Source organism: Meriones unguiculatus, chromosome 17, assembly GCF_030254825.1.
Source record: "Meriones unguiculatus strain TT.TT164.6M chromosome 17, Bangor_MerUng_6.1, whole genome shotgun sequence".
NCBI lineage: Eukaryota > Metazoa > Chordata > Mammalia > Rodentia > Muridae > Meriones > Meriones unguiculatus.
In genome coordinates this window covers 24764949-24784969 of record NC_083364.1, presented here as the reverse complement: position 1 = coordinate 24784969, position 20021 = coordinate 24764949, and the positions used below count along the sequence as shown (strand labels likewise).

Sequence of the window (20021 nt, the reverse complement as noted above, 5' to 3'; positions counted from 1 at the left end):
CTGGAAAGGATCATCCTGAGTGAGCTATCCCAGAAGCAGAAACACACACACGACATATACTCACTCATATAGACATAAAATATAGGATAAACCTACTACAATATATATACCTAAAAAACTAATCTAGAGGGAGGTCTCTGGCTAAAATGCTCAATCCCCACTCAGAAAGGCAAAGAGGATGGACATCAGAACAAGAAGAAAACAGGAAAAGAGTTAGGAGCCTCCCACAGAGGACCTCTGAAAGGCTCTGCCCTGCAGACTATCAAAGCAGATGTTGAGACTTATGGCCAAACTTTGGGCAGAGTGCAGGGAATCTTATGAAAGAAGTGGGAAATAGTAAGATCTGGAGAGGACAGGAGGTTCACAAGGAGAGCAACAGAACCAAAAAATTTGAACACAGGGGTCTTTCCTGAGACTCACACTCCAACCAAGTACCATGCATGGAGATAACCTAGAACCCCTGCACAGATGTAGCCCATGGCCCTTCAGTGTCCAAGTGGGTTCCATAGTAATGGGAAGAGGGACTGCTTCTGACATGAACTGATTGGCCTGCTCTTTGATCACCTCCCCTTGAGGAGGGAGCAGCCTTACCAGGCCATAGAGGAAGACAATGCAGCCACTCCTGATGAGACCTAACAGACTAGGATCAGAAGGAAGAAAAAGAAACCCTCCCCTACCAGTGGACTTGGGGAAGGACATGGGTGGAGAAGGGAGAGGAAGGGAGGGATTGGGAGGGGAGGAGGGAGGGAACTAGAGGGGGGGGATACAAAGTAAATAAAGTGTAATTAAAAATAAAATAATTTAAAAACAAACAAACAAAAACCATGAGCCAACATGCTCAGGTTCCATTCAGTTTTTACTTGGCTTATTGATTTTTTTTAGTTACATTTCAGTTTTTTTTTCTTTTCAGTATTTCTTTTTGCTTAATTGTATGTTGAATTTACCTTCTATTTCTATTCAGTTACTTCTGTGTAGCTGAAGTTTGCTACTTTGTGGCTTCTTCTTTCTTACATCCATCTTCACCCCTTTTCTTCTTCCCTTTCAACCCCCTAACATTAAATAAGAGAGAAAAAAAGGATAGAGGGGAAAGAAGAGATCCATGAATAAAGTAAGGGGTCAGAATGGGGGCAACATTACCTTTAGACTACTTCCTGCTGGTCAGGGGCATTGCACTCCTTGGGGAGAGTTTGTTCCTAATTATTTCTCCTCCTCCTCTTCTTTGAGGAAGCATGAAAATAGACCCTTCTCACACATTGTTTGAAAATCAACTCCAAATTAATCCAGGAGCTAAACATAAAACCTAGAACTTTTTTTTTTAATTTTATTTTTCTTTTTAGTTACATTTTGTTAACTCTGTGTCCCCACTGTATCCTGCTTCCTTATTCCCTCCCCAACCCCACACTCCCTCCCTGGTCTCCTCCTTGCCCCTTTCCAAGTCCACTGATAGGGAAGGACCTCCTCCCCTTTCATTTGACCCTGTTTTATCAGGTATCTTCAGGGCTGGCTGTAGAGTCCTCCTCTGTGACCTAACAGGACTGCTCCTCCCCTGGGTGGGGGGGCAAGTCAAGAAAACCTAGAACTTTTAAACTGTTAGAGGAAAAAGTAGGAAATGCACTTCAAGACAAAAGAACGAGTGTTCTTGACTCACACCCTGGCTGGAATTCAATTCTGCACAGGAGATGTTTTTATTTATTGTCAGTGCTCCTTGGCACATGAACTACCATTTTTTCTTTTTACCCAATAAAAGTTAATCTAAACTTTCAAACAGATTTTGGAACAACCTCAGATATTTAAAACAAATCACTGGTTCACGAGGGTTTGTTTTGTTTTTGTTCCTTTTCTCCCCTGTTTTTGAGATAGGATCTCACTGTGTAGCTTTGGCTGGCTGGAAGCTAGCTATGTAGAACACGGTGGTCTTGAACTTACAGAGATTCACCTGACTTTGCCTCCAGTGTGGGATAAAAGGCCTGTTACCATCATGCCCCAGGAGACTGGACTTTTAATGAGAGTGTCCTAAGAATGGAAAATGTGTCCAGCTGTCACAACAGATAAAAGGGCAAATGATCTCAAAGCAGTCAGAAGGATTCTGCCCACAAAGCAGCCAGTCCCTAGATACAAATCACAGCAAAGCAGAAGAAAACAACAACAGGCTAGAAGCCTTCATTTCTGAAAACTTCCACTTCTCAAGGGTTGAGATTTGGTACCCTGCGTGCACATGGCAGCTCACAACTGTAACTCCAGTTCCAGGGAATCCAATACCCTTTTATGACGTCTGTGGGTGCTAAGGTTCTTGAAGAAGCCAACACTCATGTCTTTGGGTATGTCTTGTCTGTGTCCTGCCTTCTGGGTGCCTTTCTCCTAAACCTTACAGTCAGCTGTGTTAACACATCTTATTAAACCCCAGCTCTGCTTTATAGGCACAGTTCCACCTCAACACTGCTACTCGGGGACCGTGCTAACACACATCCATGCTAATATTCTTGTTGGCCATGACTTCCTTTCCTCAAATCACCTGTTTATGTTCTGAGTTATTTTATGGATATTCTGGTAAATATAAACATCTGGTTTTCCCCTTGTCCACTTTTACACTTAGTTATATTAAAACAAAACAATCTTAAAACTCATCAGATGTTTTGGTAAACAAAATTTAATGTAACCATATAGTCAAGTAATGTTTAAAAGACATTAATTAGATACAACTTTTAAAAATTTAAACTATGAAAGAAGTGCAATTAAACAAAAACATAAGCATTAATGTACTACAGCTGAACTGAGAACAAGGACATAGAAAACATTCTTTTCTCACTGTGAAGATTCAAACTGAAAGCAACAGCTGTGTGGCAGTTACAGTAACACATTGTACTTGTTCAGTTCTGAAAGCCTTACCTCAGCTCTGGAGACTCACACGCTGCAGGAGGGTCAGTAATGCAGAGGAAGTACTTTCGAAAGAAAAGCCTAGAGCAGAACTAATTACTGATATAAGGACATAACAGAAGAAACTACACATACTTTATTTCACTATTAAATATTTCAAATGACCTTTTTGAGAGCTTAATGGGTATTTATCTGAGTATTTTAAAAAGCACCTAGGTACCAAAAGTTAAAAATGTAAAACTCCAAGCAACAACCTTATTTAACATCCTCTTTCTGCCAAGCAATTTCACAGTTGGCATTTCGGAACAGCTGGGAGTGGTGGCCCAAGCTTACAATCCTAGCATTCAGGGACAGAGGCAGGACTGCCACTAGCTCAAAGTTAGCCCAGCAATATACTGAGTTCCAGGTTAGCCAGGGCTACATTAAACCAACCAACCAACCAACCATCCAATAAACCCACTCACCCCACAGACAAAAACACACCCAGCCAGGGGTGGTGGCACATGCTATCATCCGAGTCCTTTGGAGATACAGACAGAATGACTGGAATTCAAGATCATCTTTAGCAAAACAGAGTCCTAGGCCAGCCTGAGCTACACATGACCCTGATTCACTCAATATAGGCCAGCCTAGACTATATATGACCCTGACTCAAAAGATATAACCAAACCAGACCCTCAAAACCTAACAAAAAGTAAAAAATAAAAGCCCAAACAACAAAAATACATTTATGACACAAGAAACAGTTATGAAGTTTATGTGTGCTAAGATTTATCAGACTGAAATGGCACTGGGAAGCTTAAGGCACAAACATTAAAATAAAACTTCTTTGGAACAATAAAGTTATGACTTCATTTTCTAAAAACTTATTATCATCTTTAGCACTACATTGTTTAATATTTAAGGCAATCACAAAGTGTAAAAGGTTCATATATGTTTTAATGATATCATTTATTTTTGTGTGTATGAGTGTTGTTGTGCCTGAACTATGACTGTTTGCGTATAATGTATGTATACCATGTGTGCCTGGTGCCTGTGGAAGTCAGAGGGTATTGGAACTCCAGGAACTGTAGTTATAGACCCAGATCCTCTGCAAGAGCAGCATGTGCTAGTGCTCCTAACTGCTGAACCATCTCCCCAACCCGCTTACCAATGAAACACTTTAAAATGGCTAACATATTTTGAAATACCTCTGGCATCATTAGTTTACAGTCCTGGGAGTGGTTTTTGATGCCTAGAGCTAGATGTGGCAGTAAGCATGTTTATTAGCTAGTTAGACCTTAAAGGTCAGAAAACTGCTTCATTCTGGTTATGTGGTATGCATTAATTATTTAACATAATGCTGGGTGAAGTAATGTAATTCTAGCTTTTTGCATACTATCAACCAACTCCATTAGTATTTTTGTCATGAGATTTCATGTGACCAAGGCTGGCCTCAAACTGGCTCTGTAGCCATGCCATCCTAGGATTCTCCTGATCCTCCTGCCTCTACCTCCCAAGGGCTGGAATTAAAGGCATTGCCACCATACTCAGCTATATGCCAACACTAAGTTTAGCAAGGCCAAATCACATTAACTAGTATTATCTTGGGCTGACTTATGAAACAAGGCAGTCCACAGAAGCCTCTAGACATTAACTTATCACTTGGTACCACATAAAGTATGGAGTATGTATCCTTTTCACAAATAAATTTCAAGATGTTAAGGCACACACAAATAATTCACCTCCCTTCCTCTCTCTGTATATGGGCTCTGAGTGATTTTTAAAAATATATTGTCAGATCAAGAAAAAGCAGCACATACCCAGTTTGGACACTGACAAAAGTAGGAAAACCACCTTTGTCTTTCCTGAGTTTCAAAATGGGAGTCTGACAGCAGATACATAAACAATTCATATTTGCCAGGAGAATGTATCAGTTCACAAAGCATTGTCATCCTTCTAAGTAGAATGAATGTTCAACCACTGCCATGTATGAAGCTTCTGAAAAATTTTAGTCTAGAGTCATCAACTGAATGGCATGAGTGAAAGCACTTTGCACACCCCAAACAGGCAACAATGACAAGTTAATGCCCTCCCTGAGCATTTACATCTTTTTAAACCTGATTCAAATGGAGTAAACACGTGGATCTCAATCTATGACAAATGGCTACTGAAAATCCAATTCCTACCTGTTAGTAAAGTCAGTGGGGACAGTGCAGGAGAAGAGGAGGAAGTACAACCACCTTGTCGCATGCATGGAGAAGACTTGTAAAAGGATTCAAGTTCATGAAAAAATACACACAAAAACCAACTGTAATTTTCTGTTGATCCACAAAACAGACCTTCCAGTTCTTTCCAACTGGCTTCTGCAAACTCCTCTCCAGGTCTGCTTCCTGACCTCGTAACTGCTGTTATGCAGGTGCATAGGTCCTCGTGACCACATCTGCACTTTCAGGTGAAATGATTATTTAGAAAACTGGTGCTGGCTCCCACTACTAACACAGCACTCAGAGGGCAAAGAAATGCCAAGAGTTTGAGGCTAGCACAGGCTACAGAAATCCTGTCTCAATAGCAATGAGTACTCTAGAAGTGTTCAAATTTAGGCTTATCCAAATGAACTGAATATAATCAACTAATATTTTACTTTATATTTCTGACAATTAAACTGCAAAAATCATTGGGTACTTGTGATGTATGTACATAACTATACTATCTACATATAAACACATACAAATACCAACTTAGAGGCTCATATAAACATCACCTATCAAAAGAAACTCTGCCAATTACGGGATGGCAGACTGAATATAGTCTGACACCGAGATGGTTGCTATATCCCTTTTAATATACTAATCATACCCTGTTTTTCTTAAACCAGGGCTTACTACCATTATCTGTCAATAATTAGTGAAGAAAGATAAGTCATTAATGGTAGTTAAAATATCATTTGGGTAGCTTTAACAAGTTATTGTCTAGGACTCAAGATACTTTGTAGTGACCTTTAACATAATTTGCAACTACTCAATTTATGTGGTTTTAAATTACATAAAGAAAGACTAATTTGTTTAAATAAATTCTGATTTTCAGGATCTTTTTTCCAATTAATTACAATAAACACAAGGATATATGAAAGATAAACATTACAAAATACATGTAGATAATACTTTTACAATAGACAAAAATACTAAAATACAAATTTACTTTAAGTAAGTCTTTTATATGACATATTTATGAAGACATGGTCTTACAATTATACACTAGAATAACAATTATCATTTATAGATTCCTAAGCATTTACAAAACACTTTTGTTCACACACTTTACTATTATGAATTTCTGAACTAAATAGTTCCCATTATCCAAAGTATAATGCAGATGAAATTATAGTACAAATACTCTCAGTTGCACATGTAACTGCGTCTCAAATGACAGATAACTGTTTTCTGAATTGCTTCTACAGTTAGCCCATCATTTGAAATTTATGACTTGAAAACAATTTCTTAAGTGAACTTTTTAACATTTTTCTCAAAATTTAAATTCCAATTAAGAATGCCTCATACAAAATGCTTTGATTTTCCTAAGATGAGGAAGAAAGAGTTTGCCAATGGTAGGCTTTTGATTTGAACAGAACTCTAATGATATTATTATTACCAACAAGGAGTATATTATAGCATGAGAGACAATGGTGACTGGGAAGTTAAACACAGCAAACTACCTCCTACAGCCTACAGCCTTGTAAATCCTTATCCGTCCACATGGAAGTTACAATAACTAATCATATTAGTTCCTGCTGTATCCACTTATATTTCTAAGAAAAACTTTCATATTTCCTTTGGAAAACTGGTCAGTTTTATAAGATGGAGGTGAAAAACTAGAAAAAAATTTGATAGAAAATTGAAAATGTTGATCAATACTTTATACAAAGGCTCCCAAATAAGAGATTTCTCTCAGAAGACTGGGAACTGTTGCTGGCCAGAGTGGCTCAGCTAACTTATGAACAAGTGGCCCCAGTGAGAAGAGTGGGCTCTGCTGTAGGCTTCTAAGGAATCAGTAGTCATTCCTAGACTGGTAAGCTACTTACAAGGAGGCAGGGAGGTACTCAGCAAAGCATTGCACTAGTAAGGTCAAACTCTGCTGGGGGTAGAGAGCAAACCTGCTCTTATTTTCCTTACAGCAGTATTACAAAACACATTTTTGTTTTCTTAAGATTTATTTATTTACGTGTGCCTGTGTGAATGTATGTGTACCGTGTGCCTGTAGTTGTCACTGGGTACTAGATTCCCTGTAACTAGAATTACAGGTCTTTCTGAGCCACTGGATATGGACGGGAGCCAAACCTGGTTCCCTGAAAGAGTAGTAAGTGTTCTTAAACACTGAGCCAAACCTTCAGCCTTAATTTGGTTTCTTTGGATGTACCTTCCAGATTCCGGATAGAGGTGTATTACTACCATGGCTGGGATACAGATCCTAAATACAGGTATGTACTACCTGCATGGCTTTATAAAAGGGATTTCAGCTCCTCTATTAGTTTGAAGGGAAGAACTTTGTTAGTGGACTCACAGAAGATCATTAAATACCCTGAGAACCAAAGTGGATCACATTATTTTTCTTTATAGTTATTTTAATTTTTCCTTAGGAATTAATGTGTAATTTAAATCTCCTTACTTTTATATCCTACATAAGCCCACAAAAAAGTATTTAATAGCAGAGAACAGTCTATAAAGTCATAAAATTTGGTATTTTATGGCAGCTGATTTGCCACTTCATTTTTACAATTAAGAAAACAAAACCCAAAAAGTTTCAGTGAAATTAACCAGTATGGATAAAGTCAGTGACAGCGATATTTAAAACTCATTTCTTCCTCTCACACTGAATTCTAAACATTTTCAACATCAGGCAAGTCAATCTAAATGAAGATTCAGTCACGCAATTTTCTCTACATAATTGACAAAAAAAGAAATAAACATCCTAAGATGGTTCACAAATCCCTAAGAAGTTTACAGCTGGGTATCATTTCCTACCCTACATAGTTTTTCAAAGATGCAAAAGTATACTCATAGGCCAAATTATTTTTTTTTTTTAAAAGACAAGGTCTTCTTCTGTAGCTCTTGCTGGCCTAGAACTTGTTATGTAGACCAGGCTGGGTTCAAACTCAGAAATCCACCTGCCTTTGTCTTCTGGGTGCTGGGATTAAAGATGTGTACTGGCCTGGCTTTAACCACCATTATTTAAAAACCCCAATTACAGGAAAGGATTTATTGCAGCTTGAAATATTGATGTTTTAGGCAGAAAGGCATCAGGATTATTTCTTTTTTTTTCTTTTTGCATAGGGCACAAAGGAGAGTCATTCTCACTTGGTAGTTTTTTTAAATTTTCCTCTTGGATTGGCGTGGCTTCTTGTGCGAGGTATCCTGGGTTTTAGAGCTTAAAGCATTTCTCATTGTATCTATGAATAGTTACACAGCCATGATAGGATACTGGTCTGGGCATTGCAGCTACCCCTGTAATGATACTTGTCGCAGGATCGTAACAGAGAATAGTGTCTGTGGCTTCTCCATTTTCCCGTCTTCCACCCAGGATATAGATTTTACCATTACACACAGACATTCCACAGTTTTCCTGTTTAACCAAATATACAAGAAAAAAAGCAATTAAATATTGAAGATAAAGGATTTGACAATAAACTGAAAAGGCAACAACATGACAAAAAAGGGAGATGTAATATCTCAATATAATATAATATAAAATATAATATAATATAATATAATATAATATAATATAATATAAAAGCTAATCTACCTTTTGCCCAAACCCTGTTGTATGTATGAATGCTGATATTTACCTGACTGAAGTGAGTGCTAAAATGTAACAGAAGCTAAGGATGTGAAAGGCACGGTAGACTTGACAAGACTTTAAAAGTGCAGGAAAGCTATTGTAATTATCACATGATCAAGGAACAGGGACATCAGTCCCTTTAGAGAGCCTTAGGCTGAAAAATGAATGAGAAACAGGTTTTAATCAAAGTAACAAAATCCTGTTATTGGAAGTCTTGGCTGGGACACAGAAATGGCACCAATACATTGTATTCTATATAAGGAGATTCTTTTTTTTTAATTTATTTATTATAATTTATTTAGTTTGTATCTGTAGCACCCTCCCTCATCCCCTCCAGATCCCACCCTTTATCCCTCATCTCCTCCCATGCCCTTCCCCCAGTCCTCTGATAAGGGAGGTCCCCCTCCCCCCTTCTATCAGGTCCCATCAGAACTGGCTGCACTGTCTTCCTCTGTGGCCTGGCAAGGCTGCTCCCTGCCTCAGGTGGAGGTGATCAAAGAACCAGCCACTGAGTTCATGTCACAGAGGCTCAAATTGAATGTGGCAAAAGAATATCCTTATAAAGAGGAGTCTTTAAAAACAAAAATACAGAATCTTACTAGTCTGTAGCCCAGGCTGACCTTGAACTGGCAACAATTCCTCCTTTTTCAATAATCAAAACAAGTGCTGAGATTACAAACCTGTTTTCGTATTTCTCCTCATATAATTATACTCAACTTTAATGACAGTTTAAATGCTTGATGTATTGAAGAAGCTAAAGAATGGAAGCTAAAATGCTCTCCATTACTTAAAAAGAAGAAAAATAATTTTATTTGTGTGCTCTGGTGTGCGTGGATGGTGAGACATTAGAGGACAACCTGAAGGCTCTGCTTTCTCCCACCATGCGGGAATCAAAGTGGTCAGGCTACTTTACTTCATTTGTTCACTAATTCAGCAATACAAGCATAGGAAATGAATCCCTAATTCAACAGTATCCTAAAAAAGGATGAATTCCAGTACAAAAAATAATCATTAAAAAAATAAAACAACCAACAACAAAAACAGAGCATGGGACTAGAGATAGATGGCTCACTGCTTAAGAGCACTTGCTGTTCTTCCAGAGGGACCCAAGTTCCGTCCCAGCACCCACATCACAGATCAACTGCCTGCGACTCCAGCTCCAGGAGATCTGATGACCTCTTCTGGTCTCCACGGGCACCTGGCATGAGTTCACACAGACCTATACATCTTGCACACAAATGCACGCACACATGACCACAAACCGTAAGGGGGACCTAGCTGATGGCTTTCTGGGTAAAAGATGCTCACTGCCAAACCCGAATACTGTGTGTTCCTTTCCAGTACCCATAGTACAATCCTGCATGCTGACCTTTGATCTCTACAAGTGTTGTGGCGCGCACACACGCACGCACACACACACAAAATGTTAAACAAAATACCGGGTGTGGTGGTACAGTCCTGTAATCCCAGCACTAGGGGAGGCAGAGGTATTTGGTCTCTGTGAGTTCGAGGCCAGCCTGGTCTACAAAACGAGTCCAGGACAGCCAAGGCTACACAGAGAACCCTGTCTCAAAAGACAAAACAAAACAAAAAAAGTTAAACAAAATAAAATACTGCGAGTTCTAGGACAGCCAGGCATGTTACACAGAGAGAGCCTGTCTTGAAAAAAAAAAAAAAAAAAAAAAAAGCAATCACTTCTTGGCCATTTGGGTATGAACAAGTGAAAGAGTGAGCAAAGATGAGGCAGCAAAGTCTAGAATGAAGTGGTGAGTTTTTGAGTTTGTTCAGTAGGCGTCCAGTCAAGAGGACACACTGAAATCTGTTGGAAAATAACTGGCAGTAGAAGCTAGACCAGTAGAGGACAGGACTCTAAGCACAGCTCTACCGTGTAAGATCTGTCTTTTTAGAGACAGTGAAAAACCTAGGATGGTTTCTGGGACATCAAGATAAGAGAGAGCAGGAGAGAAGCAGGCTGATTGCCCTGTAGGTCTGAAGCTTGGAGCACCACAGGAAATGCCGCATAGCAGGTGGAAACAGGTGTCTGGAACAAGGCCCGTCCTGAGCAGCAAATGAAGTAACTCAGGAGTAAACTAGTTAAGTCAGGGGAAAGAGGCCTAAGTGACATTCATCTTTAAAGACTAAGTAGAAAAAAATAAGACTGCGAAAATAACCAAAGAGATGATGTTAATGACCTTTAAGAATGTGTCTTCGGAGACTTCGGGCATGCTACACACCTTTTTTTTTGTAATTTAAATTTTTTATATTAATTACAGTTTATTCACTTTGTATCCCCACTGTAGCCCCCTCCCTCATTCCCTACCAATCCCACCCTCTCTCCCTTATCTCCTCCCATGCCCCTCTCCAAGTCCACTGATAGGGGAGGACCTCCTCCCCCTCCATTTGACCGTAGCCTATCAGTCTCATCAGGACTGGCTGCATTGTCTTCCTCTGTGGCCTGGTAAGGCTGCTCCCCCACCCCGTCAAGAAGAGGTGAACAAAGAGTCAGCCACTGAGTTCATGTCAGAGACAGCCCCCATTCCCCTTAATAGGACACCCACTTGGATACTGAGCTGCCATGGGCTACATCTGTGCAAGAGTTCTAGGTTATGCTACACATCTTTAATCTCAGCACTGAGGAGGGAGAAGAAAGCAGATCTGTGAGTTCCAAGCCAGCCAGAGCTACATAGTGAGACCCTGTCAAGAAAGAGAGAAAGAGAGAAAGAGAGAAAGAGAGAGAGAGAGAGAGAGAGAGAGAGAGAGAGAAAGAAAGAAAAGAAAGGAAGGAAGGAAGGAAGGAAGGAAGAAAAAAGGGCAGTCTAGCCAATCAATCTAACTAAGAAAGACAAAATACAGATAACCAAAGAAAGAAAGATAGGAAGAAAGAAGGGGGGTGGGGAGGACCATTTAGCCAGCCAATAAAACTAAGAAAGAAAGACAAAATACAGCAAACTGAAGGAAGGAAGGAAGGAAGGAAGGAAGGAAGGAAGGAAGGAAGGAAGGAAGGACAGATAATGGATGAATGTATGGGTAGGTGGAAAAAATTTATTTTGGGAGAGCAGGCTAGAGAGATAGCTGGCCAGGGGGTTAAGAGCACTTGCTTCATTTGCAGAGGACTGGAGTTTGGTTCCCTGCACCCCTATCAGGTAGCTCACAATCGTCTGTAACTGAAACTACAGGGCATTGCCTCCACTCTTCATGGTCTCTCTGGGCACCCACATTCCTATGCACACACTAACATGCTCTCATCTCATCTTCTGTAACGATTTGAGAAGAGACAGAATTCCAATATTAGAAGCAGCATTTTGGTAGTAAGAGGAGGGTGAGCAGAGCCAAGACCTTGGAAGCAGAGAGCCTTTCTGGAAATGGGGCTTTAGGTGGAGTGTACGGATGAGCTCAACCATTTCCTTTATAACAAAACAACCAACAAGCCTACAAATAGAGGGCTATCTTCTCTTCTGAAATATGAAAGAGAAAGGACAAGAGATTGGAACAAGATTCAGAAAAAGGTGAAGGCTGATTTTTTTTTTTTTTTAATCAAAAGCCTAAATACAATGGGTATTTTGTGTTGGGTTGATTAAAAAGATAGTTAGTTTACTAAGCTATTCCTTGGGACAGAGCATGTAGCTCAGGGAATCCATCTAGTGTTCACAAGGCCTGGACCCCATCCCCAGCACTACACTGGTTCGATTTGGACTCTGTGCTTCTACCTGTCGGCTGAACGTGTTTTGCACGTGCATCCAGTAGTCTTCAACTGGATCATAACAATACACTGCCTTGGTCAGTCCACCAGCAACGTAGATCAGGTTGTTTAAAGAGACAGCTGTTATGCACCTCTTGGCGATTGGGATAGCTGCACGAAGTAGCCAAGAATTGGTTTCTGGATCATAAGATTGAACCTAATAGTACAGAAAAACATGGAGTAAACTGTCTAAACAAATATGTAAATTTGCCTTAAAATATGTCAATATTAATATAGGAACATAGTTAAAATGAAATCTCAGTAACTCAAGTAATTAAATGAGGTTAGTCTGTTTTAAAATTTTTATGAATTAAGAAAATTCTTGCTTCTTCGTCAAGGAAAAAATTCTTTTGTTTGAAAAAAAATTTAAAAAGGCTAATTTATTACCATCAAGCAGAAGACAGTTACAAAATACACATAGAATGGCTTCCAGGTTTACTTATATACTCTAAAAGTCTTAAATTTTTCTGAAATTGTTCTGTGTAAGTTAATTATGTCCCAATCTGAATACGGTTTCTTAATGAATATATATTTTTAGGGAGTCCTTACCTCAAAAAGTACCACGCAGCCTACCCTGAGTGTATTTTTGGTTAGCATAAACTCTCAGTGTAACTTGTTTATCGCCGCAGCGTGCATGTGGAGGTCAGAGGACAACTTGAAGAACTGGTGCTCTCTTTCTACTGGGGGATCTAGGGACTGAACCCAGATCGTCCGGTTTGGTGGTAACCACCTTTACCTACTGAGCCAACTCACTAGCGCAGTAACATTTGATGATATATTAACATTTAAATAAGAAAACAAATCGCCTGATGAAATTTCTTGTCACCACTAAACCAATCTGTCATTGGATACTCTTCCCCAGAAGAAACAAGGTGTCTACTGAAACCCAGGATGGCACATGTCCCTCTGTCCCAGAGGTGGACGAATTGCAGCTACTTTGGGCCATCCTCTAATCATACTATTGAGACAATCTTTTTTGTTGCTCTAAAAAAACAAAACAAAACAAAACAAAAAACCAAACCCAACAAAACACCAAAACCCTTCAAAGGTTTAAAGCAAATGACCTGGTTAGAAGCAGTATAATTCTTTAGTGCTTATTAATTTTGCTCATTAATTTTCTGTGTTGCATGTAAGTTTTAAATCCTGTAGATGACACTGGAGTTTTAACCCTGAGATTAGGCCTCATTTCAAAAACATTTAATCCTATTTGTGACACACATCGAATCACTGGCTACATGAAGGTGTCACTGTGGCAACTTAAAATTCAATGTTTTTCCCTCACAAAACAGGATGCCAGAGAATTTTTTAAAGATCTTTCACTTAGTGACATAGCCATCTACCATCTCAACAAACCACCTGTGTCTCCCTTTTGTAGTTCCTCGAAACATGTGCCTTACCTTATCAGAACAAGTGTTATCATCTGGTCCTCCACCAATCACAAACAATTTTCCTATACAGCTCGTCACTGCAGGAGAGCTTACTGCTTCCTTAAGTGGAGCAACTTCTGTCCAGCGATTTGAAAAGGAATCGTAACACTCTACACTGCTAAGTCTGTTTTGCCCATCATAGCCTCCAACAACATACACCTATATGGAAAACACAGGGCAAAGAATCTATTAGTGAGGGCTAAAATGTTTATCTGTTCCATTAAAATTTTAGGATCCCTCTCATTCAAGGCCTTGACAGCTGTAACTACAGCGAACTTAGCTCAGTGTTCTGAGCCTTTTAAATTTTTTTAGCACCCCTCTACTACCACTGTTACAGAGCCTCTTGTGGTCTGTTCCCTTCAGTGACATTTTCATACCACAGGCATAGTATGTATTTCTTCACTGTATAACTGTCTAACAATGACAGTGGTTTGTTTTGTTTTTTGTTTTCTTTTCAACCATGTTGAAGAGCAGGATTCCACCATACCCATGGGAAGAAGGTTTTTCATGTTTTGTTCACTCAACAATGAGATATTTGATTATAGAGTAATAAAGTCATGCAACTAGAACGCCAGGTAAGTAAGAGTCTCTAGTGTGAGCTCTCCAAAGACAAAGCCCATCTTTTAGCAACTATAGCATCTAGAAAAGTACCCAAGACACAGTGAATTTAAAGAGCTTTCTCAACATTTTCTATGAATAATGGTAGGGCAATATATTTACCTAACAGCTGAAACAATAAACAAAACATTCAGTAAACAACTTAATGCAAAACAATCCCTTGTGCATCATGGGGTATATTAGAAACATTTAACCAAGCCTTCCTGTTTCACACCCATGTTTCTCTTAATGAATGATTATAGTCTTCCTGCCACATCTAATTAACTGTGACTGGGTCTTCCATGATTTCTCACATCTGCCCTTTCTTCTGTTTTCCATCATTACCATTTATCTAAGGGTCCACACGGTTTTATGGTTCTCAAAACCATATTCTAGCCTTCTTAAATACCATCAGTTCTTTTTCCAGACCAAAAGCTACACTTCACACTTCGTGATGTCCACAATTTAACTTTCTGTGTGCCTCTGTATCTCCACAGCTGCCAACAACACTTCTATTGCACACTACACATTTATTACATGTAATGTGATCTTGTCTCAAAAAAAAAAAAAAGTGACTATGGGGCTGGAGAGATGCTTAGCAGTTGAGAGCTCTTGCTGCTTTTACAGAGGACCTAAGTTTTATTCCCAGTACCCACACAGGCTAAGTCCGGCTCCAGGGGCTCTAGCACCGTTTTCTGGCCTTCAAGGCTACACGCATATGCATACAACTCAACACAGGACATACACCCACACACAGAAAGTAAACTAAACATGTTGGAGAGTTTATTTTAGTTTTATCCTCTCTTGTACAAATAAAGAAGGCTAAATAATACCACTTAAGATAAACATTTATCTGCTTGATTGCCAAAGTCAGTCAAAGGGAAAGAAGTTGTGTAGACTAGACACTGGCCTGGTTTTGCATCTGATATAATGCCTTTCTAGTTCTTCTTAAGCACTTGGAGTCCAATGTGTGAGAAATGTGCTGTACTGCCACAAATGTGGAATTGGGAGAACAAAATATCTATTCAAAAAGTACAGTGTTATATTGTTTTTTGTCTTTCGTTTATTTTGGTTAGGAATGGAAGGAAATACCATTTGAAGCCAAAATACCCAGAGGGAGATGCAAGATGCAGTTGTGGCATTTCTTTTGGACAGTTACCAGCAGTAGTAATAAAAGCCTTTTCTCTTACTTTACCAAGAAGGACAGCCATCTTGTGACGCCACCTGCCTTTATTTAGGGAAGCAACTCTGATCCAGATATTTAACTGTGAGTTATAAATCCAGACATCGCGGCTGTTGATTCTTCCACCTTAAAATGTAAAACAACGCACATGTGGTAATGTCACTAAATACGACCAAGAGATAGGTAAAGAAAGCAGAATTTGCCCATTCAATCCAAGAAGTTCAGAATCTTCTCAACAAACAGAGGAGGAACCTTCTACAGTGTAATGGAAATAGTTACACAGAACAAATTTAAATTGAGCCAATGTTAGTCTGAGAAAGAATATAAGCTCAAAAATAATAAAATACAAAAAAATGAGTTTTACAAACTGGGCATCAGATAACTACAAATAGCAGGATTATTCAAAGATGTCATAAAAACCACACAAATTCAGGCATATGTGGTAGAGTCTTCTTCACTGGGTAGTAAAATAATAATCTGCAAGGCCAATCAAGTTATTCGTCAGTCAACAGGCTTCAAAGCATAGATACTAGTTATAGTTTTTGAAAATAATTTTGTCTGACTTTTAGGACTACATCATGTATAATAAATACATTCAAGTTAAGAATTTTATAAAAAAATTCTAATTAATAAACTTTGGGAGAGAATGTCAGATAGGCACATTAAACGTTTAATTGTATGAATACTGCTAACTTTACAGTGATCCTTGAAAAAAAGAAAAAGCAAAAAAAAAAAAAAAAGAAGAAAAAGAGAGCAAAGAGGTAAAGTTAAATTGTAACTTGAAGCTGGAGAGGTTGCTCAGTGGGAGCAGCTACTGCTCTTGCAGAGGACTCAAATGTAGGCAGCTTACAATCGCCTAAACTCCAGCTCCAGGAGGTCTGATGAGCTCTTTTGGCTTCTGGAGGCATGTCTATGTTCTCCCGTGCACACACATATATGCACGGACACACAGTTAAAACACATGTACTCTAAGTGTACACAAAAGCATTAAAAAAAAATCATGACCAAAGCATTTTCTGGTAGATCTTTTGTAAGTCGTTCTGTTTTTCAGGGGTAAAATAGCTTTTCAGTTTTGTTGTATAAACTGTTTGCCTGAAATATCCATTTCACTTTCAACAATATATTATTTTTTAAAAAACAATCTACATCCACATCAAAAGTAATAGCTAATGTAATAATTATTTATTTACCTGAAACAAGAATATCATTCCTCAGTGCACAGACAGCATACTCTGATTTAGTAAATTCTGGAAGCTTGGCCAAGGACTTCCACTCTCCTGTTACTGGATCATAGCACTCAGTGTAGGGAAGATTAAATCCTCCAGCTCGTTCACAGCCTCCAACCACAACTATCACCTCTGAATAGCCAGTTGACCTAAAACAATTATTGTTAAGAATGCACACACAATGTAAGTGATTAAGATATATTCAAGATTGTTCAAAGCCATAACAACAAAAACACCATGACAGGTAGTTGAGTTTATTCTTGCCGATGTGCCAAATGGTATAGGCTGCCAGTTATTTACTTTGAGAACATTTATTAGTGACATCATTATGCCACAGAAAATATCCATACTTTCTTTTAAAAAAAATTTTTAGGTTTATGCGTATGAGTGCTTTGCCAGCATGTATGTATGCACACCATGTAAATGCTTGGTTCCTATGGAGGTGCACTGGATAGTGATAGCCTGGAACTGGAGTTAGGGATAGCTCTGAGTCACAGTGTGGGTGCTAGGAACCAAACCTAGGTCCTTTGCAAGAGCTCTTAACCAGCCTCTTCCTGCCATTAAACTTTGTCTTTGTGTCTTTAAAACACACACACACACACAAACATTAGTCCAGGCTGACTTAAATGTCATGATCATGCTGAAAATGCAAAGTGATTACAGCCACCAAACCTGGCTTTTCTGGTTGGTTGTTTTTATTGAGAAACAGGGTTTCATTATGTAGCTCTGGCTAGCTGGGAACGCACTATGTAGACCAGACTGGCCTGGAACACAGATCTGCCAGTCTCTGCCTCCTGGGTGCTGGATGCTAGAAAGAGACAACACACTGGTTTTCACGGGTTTTGACTTTTGAAGTCTTTTATTTTGATACAGTACTAGGGTCTGAAAACCAGGTCACTGGGCTACCAAGGCAAGAATTCTACAACTTTTCATTGCTGCTTGTTCTAAAAATAAACCTACAGTCTATATATTTAAGAGTGTTTCTTCAGAAATAAGTTATTTTTTGTTCAAGGTCCTCATGTTGTCCAGCTAGGAATATATGAAATCAAACAAACAAACAAACAAACAAATTTGTAAACCAAACCATTATAATATCAATGTGTGCATTAAAAATGAGACTTTAAACTTTAAAGAGACAGTTTTCAAGTATGTATTATCTAAAGAAAAGATGACAGCATTGAGCAGACCTAGAAGAGATGAATGGGTGAACGAGTGAGTAGAAGAATCACAGGAGTGAGTGTTTGCACCCATTCAAGTTATTATCACAGCAATGGTGAGTGGACATTACAAGTTCCTTGGCAGGAAAGTTGTTATGTTGGGGGAGAATTTCTTAAGCTGCTATTACCTGAAGGAACCCAGCTCTAAGGCTCTGCCAACTTCCTGGAGAGACCTGACTATACTGACATGCTGAGCAGGTGGCACATTTAATCTGCTTGCTGATTATCTTTTCTCCTCTCTTTTCGTGTGGAACTGGCTTTAAACCTAGGGCCTTGTGCATGCTAGGCAAGTGTTTGGCCACCAACGTAAATTGTCAGCCTGTTAGTGTTTTTGAGACAGAGTCTCACTATTGCTGCTTAGGCTAGCCTTGGGTTGGTTTCTCATAGTTAGATCCGTCCCTACAGACTATCTGATCTTATATTCTAAACCTGGAGAGGACACAGTCTTGAGTCTGTGCACCAGGGCTTGCTGTTGGGAACCACCCCAAGTGGGACGGCTTTTATAAGGAAACAGATATAGTGATAAAGATTCACAATGTTTACTTTTCATAAGCAGCAATTATCCAAAAATTTACCACCAGAACTAACAGATATGCTTAAATACTGAGACACAATGATGTTGACATGAGGTGAAGGTAAAAAGCTCCAAGACAACTTAAGTGAGTATGAGGGTGGTAATGATCACTATACATAGATTTCATGACATGGAAACATGTTCACTACAGAGAGGATGATAATCATGTAATGGATAGTAAATTCATAGATTAAAAAAGACATCTGAATTACATGCTTCTAATCCCAGCATTTGGGAGGCAGAGGCAGGAGGCTCAGAGGGAGCCAGTGAGGCTGTTTCAAAAAAAAAAAAAAAAAAAAAAAAAAAACAACAAAAAACCAAGAAATAAAATGGACATGAGGTCAAGCTGCTTTCCAAGTGTTGTGTTTATACGCAAAGTGCTGCTCTCAGCCTGTGTTAAGACGCTGGAACAAGTGACTGGTAAGTGCAGCGCCCTGGCTGAGACAATTACCACTGGACTCCAAGCTCAGAGAGCACTGCCGAAGAGGGACAAAGAGTCAACAGCTAGAGAGTGCGGAACAGTGCTATGCAACATTATTCTGCAGACACGCTAGGCTTTAAGGAATGAACACAAAGCAGCTGTGGCCGCCTGTACAGCTCGCCCCCTTCAACACTCCACCATGGATGGAGGAGGGGCTCAGGAGGCTCCCTCCTTCCCTAAATTGCTATTGGCAGTTAAGTGTAATCTGGAGTGTAATCACTGGTAAGTTGTCCAGGTGCCAGTATATACTCTTCTACATATTCTCTTGAACACACACAAACTGATGAAAGTAGAAGGGCTAGCTGAGAAGGAGTCAGCAGAAATAGGAGAGAATAAGTGCAGAAAGTTAGGTAGTGAATCATATACTACACTATACTATATAATCTCTCTCTATATATACACTGTATATATATAGTATACACTATACTACATGTATGTATGTATAATATGTATACATACTATGTATGTATAGTGTGTATATATATGAATGAAATTGTCAAAACAATAATAAAAACACTAAGACAATAGGACTAGAGGAATAACTTTATAGCAGAGTAAGCCCTGGGTTCTATCTCTGATATCAAAAAACCCCAAACCCTAAAATCAAGAAACACTTCCCTCTCAAAAGAAACAAACAACCAGAAGTAAAGGTGCTTGCTGCTAAGGCCTTGATGAGCTGACTTTAATTCTCTAGGAGAACTGACTCCCAACTGTCCTCTGCCACAGTGCATCCATGACATATGAAAACACACAAATAAATGAAGCATTAAAAAAACAAAAACAAAAACAACAACAAAAAAAACAAAACTCTAAACATTCACAGAAGCCTCACACCAGCCAAAAGACAAAAACGACCGAAATGTCCATTAACTGACGGATGGTAAGCTCA

The 20021-nt window shown here is 39.1% G+C and overlaps 1 protein-coding gene across 7 annotated transcripts in view; it reads right to left on the bottom strand.

Annotated features, from left to right (window-relative positions):
• Nucleotides 1-2629: 2629 nt before the first annotated feature.
• Klhl24 (kelch like family member 24) overlaps nucleotides 2630-20021 on the bottom strand; it is a 35532-nt gene continuing 18140 nt past the window's right edge. For all 7 annotated transcript variants that reach the window (XM_021638523.2, XM_060370061.1, XM_021638520.2 and 4 more), the window contains 5 exons: nucleotides 16825-17009; nucleotides 15642-15760; nucleotides 13825-14013; nucleotides 12396-12584; nucleotides 2630-8472 (listed from right to left, as the gene is read on the bottom strand). In XM_021638523.2, coding sequence (XP_021494198.1) covers nucleotides 8272-8472; nucleotides 12396-12584; nucleotides 13825-14013; nucleotides 15642-15760; nucleotides 16825-17009 — 883 coding nt within the window. In that variant the 3' untranslated portion in view covers nucleotides 2630-8271. The remainder of the gene's footprint in view (nucleotides 8473-12395; nucleotides 12585-13824; nucleotides 14014-15641; nucleotides 15761-16824; nucleotides 17010-20021) is intronic.